The sequence below is a fragment of the Halyomorpha halys genome, unplaced genomic scaffold, assembly GCF_000696795.3.
Source record: "Halyomorpha halys isolate HHAL.00 unplaced genomic scaffold, Hhal_1.1 Scaffold413.1, whole genome shotgun sequence".
NCBI classification, from domain to species: domain Eukaryota; kingdom Metazoa; phylum Arthropoda; class Insecta; order Hemiptera; family Pentatomidae; genus Halyomorpha; species Halyomorpha halys.
This window is the reverse complement of record NW_027104790.1, coordinates 974,200-984,879: the sequence shown is the minus strand read 5'-3', so window position 1 is coordinate 984,879 and position 10,680 is coordinate 974,200. Positions and strand designations below refer to the sequence as shown.

The 10,680-nt window shown below is 27.0% G+C and overlaps 1 protein-coding gene across 5 annotated transcripts in view; it reads right to left on the bottom strand.

The window, feature by feature from the left end:
- Nucleotides 1-51: 51 nt before the first annotated feature.
- The window catches only part of l(2)k05819 (transmembrane protein 94-like protein l(2)k05819), a 38,106-nt gene continuing 27,477 nt past the window's right edge, over nt 52-10,680 (bottom strand). For 2 of the 5 annotated variants that reach the window (XM_014423265.3, XM_067045337.1), the window contains 10 exons: nt 9,026-9,112; nt 8,789-8,900; nt 6,961-7,169; nt 5,518-5,686; nt 5,029-5,149; nt 3,112-3,236; nt 2,117-2,354; nt 1,949-2,042; nt 1,270-1,428; nt 52-1,195 (listed from right to left, as the gene is read on the bottom strand). In XM_014423265.3, coding sequence (XP_014278751.1) covers nt 1,123-1,195; nt 1,270-1,428; nt 1,949-2,042; nt 2,117-2,354; nt 3,112-3,236; nt 5,029-5,149; nt 5,518-5,686; nt 6,961-7,169; nt 8,789-8,900; nt 9,026-9,112 — 1,387 coding nt within the window. In that variant the 3' untranslated portion in view covers nt 52-1,122. The remainder of the gene's footprint in view (nt 1,196-1,269; nt 1,429-1,948; nt 2,043-2,116; nt 2,355-3,111; nt 3,237-5,028; nt 5,150-5,517; nt 5,687-6,960; nt 7,170-8,788; nt 8,901-9,025; nt 9,113-10,680) is intronic. The other 3 variants (XM_067045335.1, XM_067045340.1, XM_067045341.1) reach the window with 2 other exon arrangements.

Genomic DNA, 10,680 nt, shown 5'->3' with positions numbered 1-10,680 from the left:
CTTGATATGATTGATTTTAACAGTAAAAATCCAATACATTTTAAGATATACAAGTCATAAATTCAGAAAATAAATTTAAAATTTAAGAAATAATTTTCAGTTTTCTTAAGAGATATAAAAATATGAGTCTAAAGTTCACACAAGTAATTAAAAAAAGAAATTATACTCAGTGAAATATTTATAATATAATGCTGTACTGAAACTTGGACTTGTACTCTTAAAACCAAATTTATCAGTTGTATAACAATCCAAATAACGATTTGATGATTGACAGATTTCCCATTTAATATTGTTATCCTTGTTATAATTTAATAACCTTTTTATAAACTTTCTAATTTTTTGTTATGAATCAATAGTGTGACGCAAAAAGCATCTACAAAAACATTATTTTAGAATTACAGCAACAAATAATTATTTTAATGTTTATGAATATGGGAAGATCAATTACCTCTTGAATCATATCATTAACCTATAACTAAAAACTAACAATAAATTCCTAAGTTCTAACAAGATTTTTTTTTTTGAGATATAGACTGCTTTAAAAATAAATATAAACCAAAAATTCTTCAGCTTCAAAAATAAACTTTAGGAGAAAACATTATCAATAATATAGGCTCAATTTATCTAATACAACAATTAATAATTTTTTATAATTAATACAGAATAAAAAAAATACTGATTAATAGTTTAAATAAAATGAAAATCCTATGACTTTTCGGCACACATTATTTTAGCACATATAGTATACTTAACAATTAATCCAATCTAATGCTTTACTTGCTGAATGTGAACAAGACATTATAACACTTAATAATAGGATAATAACTTTTAAATATATTATGTTGAGTATCATTGTTCTCTATACAAATATTACAATTTTTGTCATGATGCAATACAATAAAACTAATAAGTACTATTTTATCACACTGTTATGTAAATTAAAAATCTTTAAAACTTTTTTTTTAAAATATGTATAATTACATTTAAATCTCGTAAAGTATAAAGTGTATATAATCTTTGAATGCTTATTTCTATCAGTCAAATAAATTGTACTTTGTTTTAGGCTTTGACTAATTGTTAACTGTACAGTCTTATTATTTAAATGATATGTAAAAAATTCCACTAAAACGGTGAATTCATTCCTAACTTAGTACCAAAATCAAGCCTTGCCCTCTTTTCGTATCTTAAATTTGCTCTGAAACCAAAATTAAAAAATTAAAAAATGCGACTCTGATGTACTTTAATCTATATTTAAAAGTAATGACTTACTTAATTTCTTGCCACTTAACAAATTCATTAAGCAGAAATATCAGAATAGGTGAAATGGCTGATGTTATAATGATCCACCATGAAGTATCCATGTTGTATTCTGAAGGTCCATCATCAAAAACTATTGATAAGACTGCTGAAATGCTTTGAATTAACAACCTAATAAAACAAAAATGTGCATGAGAAATGTTAGGATTAATTGATAAATCAGAATATTGTAACTGATGTTACCCTGTATAAGTAATGCTGATTCTATAATATTTCTCATGATCATTACCCTGCCTTGTCGATTTTTTGCTGACTGTGTCATACATAATATCAGTATTTTTTTAGAACAATATTTTATATTTTGTTGTAAAATTTATCTCAAAACCAGAGCTATTTATTAATTATTAGATTAAATCAATTTAATATAGAAATTTATGGTTAGTAAGTACGGACTAGCATTTTTAATTATGAGGGAAAGAAACAGTAGTTCCAGGAGCACCATATTATAATACATGAAGGTCACATTATGTATACTGAGGGTAATAAACAGTTACTAACTTTGTTAAGCAGTTACCATAGTTTAAAACAGATGGGTGATCAATATAAATTCTCATTCATGAATTCAATCTATTCACTAAAAATACATAAAAGTTAATAAAAATGGTATAATGAAAATTTTTCTTATACTCACAGTGAAAAAACAATGACACACCAGGTTTTATTTTTAAAAGGGCTCCTTCTCCAGCTTAAGAATTCTCGATGAATAAAGCTTACAGATATAACGGCTATAAGAGAAAAAAAGTTTGTTAAATGTAATCATATGTCATTATCCTTTTATTAAACACTAAAAAATACTTGCCAAAATGAAAAACCATAAGTGATGTAGCAATCATCTGAGCTTTTTTTAGAGGGATGTAGTTAGTTTCCCAACCACCAAGTGGTTCTCCTGGTACAGGATACACCAACAAACAAGTTTGATTGTATTGAGCTGCTACATGAGGGCAAAATGAAGCCAAGGTTGCCCCATATATAAGTGGTATTAACATGATGGTTAATACAAATTTAGTTCCGTAACACCAGGCAACAAAAATAACCACCTGAAATAAGATATTACAATTTATTATATTCAATGTAGACAATAACATTCATAATATTTCAAGTTGATGAATATGAGAACATGCAATATCATTTATATTCTCAATAACAATTAATGTTCTGAAACATTATAAAATGTGTAATTATTGTATAAATAAGGCATTAAGAACAAATTTGACTAAAATAAAACTGACTAAACAATACTTAGGGAGCTATAAGAGCGCTCCCCCCTAGAATTATTTTTGTTTTTAATTTACTTTAGATTAAAATTTCCTGGTACATTTAGAAATTTCTGAGGTGGCTCACATAGATTGGACATAACAATTAATCTGGCCCACAACAGAGATCTCTAAACAAAAAAAAAAAGCTTGTATACAGATTATCCCAAAGGTAAGGTCCCTCAGTTTCTATTGTAACATAATTTTAAAGATTCTTCAAACAGTTTTTTAATTGTTAATAAATTTGATTGATGAATTTTTGAAGATGCTGTGACAGCTGCTGTTTGACCATGTAATACCAGTTCTCGACCATGCCCATATAAACAACCAACAACAAATATTTATGGCATGAGCATATATGCATTGTCACAGTAATCTTCAAAAATGCCATGATCCAAGTGGAGATTGAGTAAGAAAATAAACAAATGTTCAATCTACAAAATGAAGTAAATATCAATAAAAAATAAACGAAAATGTTAATTTATAAAAAATTAGAGACTTTACTTTTGTGATTAGCCTAATATAATCTATAAAATAATACCTTAGAATTGACAGTAGCCTGTTTCTTAGGCACTGGTCGGAGCATAACCTGAGTGTTTGTTGGTGAATTGACAAGAGAAGTGGATAAAAGTGGTAAAACTACACAACTCAACCAAAGTGTCTGTCCTAGAAGAAAATAATTCCAAAATTTAATCACTGATAAACTTTTTTTTTTAATTTTCCATTAATGAAAAATTTTACATAAATTTCAAAAATAATGAAATGTATTAACTTCACATTCATATTACTAAGGAACTATCTAACATTATATTAATAATCTCAAAATCAGTTTCATGTGTTTAAAAGATAATACATGTAATCATAATTTCGCAAAGAAAATAATGATGATGAATTTTTGAATCTAAGATATGAGGGGTTAGAAATACAAATTGACTAACATTTATTGGAGTTAATGAAATTTCTAATGATTAACACTAAGACAGCAAAGTTAACTTAACATAGGTCAATGATTCTTGTCATTAATAGAAACCATTTTTAGTCTGGAAATACTTTTGTCAAGAGCCTTCTCCTTTAACTATGTTTGTATAATGTATATTCTTAAAAATAATGAATGAAAAAACATGACAAGCTGATATCATATGAATGAGATGTTTCTGGTCACAAGGTACAAGTCAAATTCCTATTCTAGAAACAGCAATGTTTTCAAGTCTTTCTATGAAACTCCTAATGACCTGTTTTCCTATAAAAAAAATTATTTACTCAGTTGTGCCTTAGTCTCCATTTAAATACAAACGGAATGTCAAAAAAAAAGAAAACTTGTCTTTTCAAAGCTTGAACAAAAAATTAACCATTATAAACCAAGTAGAAAAAAGTGAAATTAAAAAAAAAAAATGTACACTGAATTAGGGATTGGCAAGCTAACTGTTGTAACTTGTTTTGAAGAAGAAAAAAGACATTTCAGACTTGTATCGTTATCAGTCCAAACATCTGTCCTCGGAAAACAATGACTACATTAAAAGATGTAGATGAAGCCTATCAAACCTATCAGTGGTTCATGCAAAAACACACAGAGCGAGATCCCATTTTTGGGCCAAAAGTGAGTGAAAAAGCAAGTAAGTGTAGTTTCATGAAAACTTTATATTGACGAGGCATTCTCCGCTTCCCGAGGATGGCTCCACAATTTCAAAAAAAGACACGAAATTAGGCAGTTGGCCATTCAAGGGGAGAGTCTTAGCGGTGATAATGTTGCTGCCACGTTATTTATTGAAAATTTTAACTGGACAAAAAATTTAATTTAATTCCAGATCAAATTTTTAATGCAGGAGGTGAATTGAGATTATTTTGGAAAATGCTTCCTTAGAAGCTTTACTTTAGCAACTCAATCCAAAAAATATGTTATTGGTCAATGCATTTGTAAAAACATGCATAAATTCATTCTTATGTATTTTTGTCAATAAAATGTTGTGATTTTATTATCCAGGGCTTACAATAATCTGTGAATCCCTATATCCAACAATACCTCAGTTAACAGAGGTTCTACTTTATATATTAAAAGGTAACTCATAAGTAAATGAGTTAAAAGGTTCTATGATCACTTTTACAAAGGAGGAAGTAAGCAACAATAAGACTAGTCAAATAAGAACACATTATGGAAATGAATTCATTCACAGGGGAAACAAACCTAAATTAGAGAGAATTATACACTTTTCAAACAATTATTTTCATGTCAGTTTAAGTCCCTACTTTTAAACTTATGAAATAAAAATCGTTATTAAAGTTAATGATTTCAATATATATTACAGTATCATAAATAGATTCATATGCAGTTGCTACTAAATAGATAAATACAGCAGTATCAGGAATAAAGAGGCATAGTTCAAAGTAGAATGATTATTGAATTTTAAGCAATAATAAATATTAAGAAGGAAAGTATTAAATAAATTGAAATAGCTTTTACCAGCTGAAAACAATGGTGGTAGCATAACCATTATTGTAATCATTTGAACCATAGTTAGAGTAAACATACAGCAAATCCAAAATTGAAGACAATTCCATAAGCACATCATGTAATGGCGAGCCTGAAAATTAAAATTGATGACATTTAATTAACAACAGAAATAGAATGAAGAAAAAAATAAACATTTTATATTAATGATTAAAATTATTATAATTTTTCTAGATAAATAATTATCTAGCTTTGAATGGAAATTTAAATAACTCAAATAAAATAATTTTAAATGAATATTCTTTCTAATAACAAGAAAGAAACTGACTTACTTACTGTTAACTTAATTAAAGTCAATAAAATTCAAGATAACATTATTATTTTCCACTCCTACAATAATTTAATACTAAGTTAAAAGACCATTTTGTAATTTAATTTTTCTAAGATATATAGTTTAAGTTCTTCCATAAAGAAAATTATAAACATCCATCACAAACTTACATGCATTATTAAATGAAAAAGTGAGACTGGTCGCTGCCTAGTAATGGAAACACTACATGGAAGTGAATTGAGTCTTCCAGACAGTTGAACTGGTGATATCGCATCTGGATAGTTAGAATATACGGGTACTTTTTGACATACTTGAGGAAAAAGAGGTTCAACCGAAACACTAAAACAGATAGATCAATTGTGAATAACAAAAAAAAGTGTATACATAAATATATTCAAGTTCATTTAACATCAAACACAGATCACAATAAATCTCATTAGAGAATGCAAAATACTGACGTAAAAATAATTTTTTCAAAAGTATATCATAATTTCATATCATTTCATTCACAGATGTAATTCATTGAAAAAAAAAATACTGATTAGATACTTCCAATAAATTCCCAAGACTGATGCATGTTTTAGTGGCAATGCAAAACTCTTGTCTGAAGTTATTTCTCTTTTTGCAAAACTATTTATTGAATTCAGTATCATTTTCTTCTTATTTCTATTTTAGAGGCTATAAATTGTGTTATGCCAAGGTTCATAATCATACATTTTAAAAATGGAAATAAGAAAGAAAGAATGTTTATAAAAGCAAGATGGTTTGGGTGTGGTCAGAAGAACTCAAATAGAATTTGAATTATTATAAATATAATTTAATCTATCATTGCTAACTACATCCTTAAAAGTGTTTTTTATATCACAGTTCACAATAATTTGTCAATTTTGATAAGCTCTTCATGAAGGCCTAGGCCATTTAATTCCAGTTAAGTAAAGTTTTATCCTAACAGTATATAAAAGGTTAACATTGTCAAGTTTGAATTTAGGAAAGTTGATAATTTAATTGTCTTTGAAATGAATGTCTAGAATAATCCACAAGCTATAGTGTTATATTTAATCAGAAAGCTAAATAAAAATAGAAAAGAAAGAGATAAGAATTACAATATGCCAAATTTTTTCTAATACTGGCCCAATTTTTATGTTTTTATTCCATAAAATTTTACTAACATCAAAGTAATTCTGTAGAATTTTAACTAACATATATAATACTTTTCCCACTAAAAATTTTTCCATATTTTTTTTTTTTATTTTTTGTTTTTTTCAGGAATGTACTATACATGAAAAGTTAAAGGGTTTCAAGGAGAATTGTTAATGCAACATTCATTGAAATCTTTACATCCATTTATCGACAAAAAACATATTTTTCAGTTATTGTGAACTTTATATCACTATGTCACTAACAATAGCTGAAAATCCTTTTTTAGTTACTCAGAGAGCTGGGAAAGCACATTGAAAATTTGATATAGTTCAAATAACTTCCTTACCTAGTAGCATTAAGAAAGTAAAAGAGGTTTACGAAAAGAACAAAAAAAAAACCAGTAAAATTACAGATAATTTGGTCAAAATTAATTTATTTATAAATAAAAAAAAACATAAAATATTAGACATTACCTAACATTAGCCCTAAGAAATATACTCGAATTGTCTGCATTAGCAGATGAGCCCATAACACATACTATTTCACCATAGTCCTTCATAATATCAAGCATTTGTTGAGTCGTAGATGGTATACAATCGGTAAAGAGAGATACCAAGAGAGGAACATTATCAACTTGCTCTAAATGAGGCCTAATTTGTTCTATTCCACGAGGTAACTTTGCCTATAACATAAGATATAAATTAATATTTAATTTAATAGAACACAAATTATAGTAACTAAAATTTATAACTTTATGTGTTGTCAAAAATATAATTCTGAAATCATTTCAACATTATTAATAGGAATAAAATGGTTTAATTTCTTTTTAAAAGTAAATCATGTGGTCACTAGGCTTCACACTAGACAAAAGACTAACTTACATGGAAGGGTCATTATTGACTAAAAGACAAAATTCTTAAAACCATAGTTAATAAACTATATTATTTTTCCAACTATGTAAATAGTGTAGGTAGTTATGTAGTTGTAAACTCAAAAATAGTAAAATTTAAAATTTTAGTCAAATAAACATTAATGAAAAGTGTTTCTTTTGGCAAAAAACACAAAAATAAAAATATTTCAAGTTGACTGATCACCAAACCTAGCTAGAAATAGTCAGTAGTTGATTGTAAAGAACTTCAGAACTATATATTAACACTGGGGCAACATTTTATAATCCTACCAAACCTAGTTTATAAAACTGATGGTCTAAATTTGGCAATTCTCGAAGTTTCTTTATTGAAGCATTAAATGAGTAATAAAATTTTCAGCAATTGAAATAAAATGGCAATTTTTATTTGTAGGGAGGTATTATTATATGTAGGGGTAAGTGATGACAAATTCAAAAGTGATCACCGCCATAATTTTTTTAAATCAATTTACCACAGTTGAAAATGGTTCAAACATCTCATAAGAGAGAACACCATAATAAAATACTTGAAGTTGAATTACCAGTTTTTTCAGTAGGTTGTTTGAACTGCATTAACATTTTTTCATTTTTTTTATAATTCAAAGTATATTAAAATTATTCATTTTATTTATTCAAAGTAATTTTTTACAAATTTATGTCTTTTGAATTCTGATTGTAAAAAGAGACTAATTAAAACATTTGAGCCACTGAAAAGTCCTGAGTAGGTTTTAGTTACTGCCATTAAAAGTTAACACTTTGATTTCAACGATGCAAAACATTCATAAATCATGCCTCAGTAAATGGTCAGCACACAGCAGCTAGTTCACTCTTGTAGTACTGTCAAACAAAGAATGACTTATTATCTCCAGTTGCGGTGTCTTTGATATACACAATATTTGGGGAAAAACCTTAAGAAAAGTTAAAATAATTTATCTAACGAAGGAAGAAGGGATTCCGTTCCACAAAATTAACTCCAACGGTAAAGGAATTATGTTTTGCCCTCTATAACTAGAGGACCAGTTTTGACAGAGTCCCTAAAGTTCCCTTACCAAAATTTAACTGGATTTCACAATGATAATATAATAGAGGAAACAGCTTTGAAATCACACTGAAAAATAATACTTTGTCCACCCAAGGCGGGGACAAAGGGAGCAATTTGGTTCAGATATTGTAAGACTGTGAGTTAATATTTACAAATTAATGTTGTTTTTTTTTATTTTGGATATAAATATATTTTATATGTATACATAATACACACAGTATTAATATTCATTGGGACATATTACAATATAATAATCTAATTACAATGCAAAGCCACACATTATAATATAATAACTACACATACATACATACATAGGTAAGTGAAAGTAATGTAATAAATTTAAAATTCATACTCTATTTGACATATCAAAGTTAATTGGAGCACTTTGTTCTGTACTGTCAGTTAAACAACTGAGGGACTGCCATCCTTCTTGTGAAACAACTTCAAATTCCTCAACCTTACTTCTAAAATAACATATATACAAAGTATTAGAGACAAAAAATATTGGCACTAAACATATATTGAATGAAGGAAATTTTAATATCAATTTTGATTAAAATATTATCAACTGATAGTAAAAAGCAAATACTTTGTAGAATCAGGGTTGGCAGATGTTTCTGTATTAATGGCACAAGGAGCAGACACACTCATTGCTCGAGAGCCTTCTAATGAACTGCTGGATCATACAAAACAAATATCAAAATATTAATTTAGAAGCAAAAAATGGAAATGATAAATAATTTCAAAAAAGCTAGAAGAAGGGCAAAATTAGATTTTAAAAACCATAATTTCAAATTAAAATAAATAGCTGAAAGTAAAAAATTTATTGTAAATTACCTCTTCAACATAGCAGCAGTAAAATAAATAAATACAAGTAATTATATTTAATTACCATACTAATAAAATTTGAGTTTTCTAAATACAGATAATTTTTACTTTTTGCAGGACAACACACTATAAAACATCTTCCAAGTTAAACAAAGAATGTACAACCAATCATATCTGACTAGATATGATAAAGACAAACATAATTTTTTTTTTCATCTGCTAGCATCAAATGATAATTAATATTTATAAATGAAACAGTAGTATTAAAAAAAAAAAATTATAGGTCTTCATAATATCTATAGTACTGGTTCATTAATTTTTCGAGCAGTTTTAAAATTTAACAATGGTTAAAACATTGGGTACATCTTTAGTTTTTGAAGAATCGATTGTGTATTCATAGCAACACAATAGAAAAAAAAGTGTGACTTTCATTTGTTAGAAGTGAAACTTCTTAGGTTCTAGTACTTGCTGACAATGGAAATGGAATATGATTAAAGGAAATCTCTCTTAATTAAAGAAAATATTTCTTTTACTTAATAAATATTTTATACTTTTCTATTTATTGAAAAACGAACTGTTTCTATTGTTTTCTGATCCAGGCTGATTTGCTCTACCATGTCTAACAAAGTTTCATATAAAAAAAAGTAGGCAAATAATGTAAAAAAAACTAATAAAAAGTACAGTTGGATTCCACCATATAAAACTTTAATTACATTCCTTTTCACTTTTCATAACACTATAAGAATGTTCAGTAATTCACATTGGAAATGTTTTGGAGTGTAGCAAATATTAGCAAAAAAAAAAAAAAGGCTATAAAAATATTTAATATATTTTTGCCATACAGTTTGACTATCAATGAATTAAAATTCTAAATTAAATTTTAGGAATACAATTTTAAACAAGATTTGTTTCAAAAAGCTTACACCACCTGATTCATGTAAACATTTTATTAAAAATTAAAATATATATTATTATTATTATTACTATAGAGAATGAAATAGCAGTACATACAAGAATCACATCTTGAAATTTATTTCATATTCATGACTTTTTTTTTTTATGTCTGTGTTTCATACGTTTGAATGGAATTAATTTTTCAAAACTGATAAAATGATAATTTCATTTACTCTATTTTGGCACAAAAATCCTGTTATTTCCTTGATATCATTTCCTCACATGTTTTAGAATCGTATTATAAATTGCTTTCTGCACTAAGCTGTAACATTAATATTGATTAAGAATGGTTAATTCTAAATAACATCTAGAGTAGCCATCATGAAACAAGGCTGGTGTGAAAAGTTATGGTGATTCCAGCCCTCACCACTTCACTGATGAAAGGTGGTGAATTATTTATCTGATGTTTCACAGTTGTTATTATCCAATCCAATAGTAGCAATATATATATTTATTCAACAG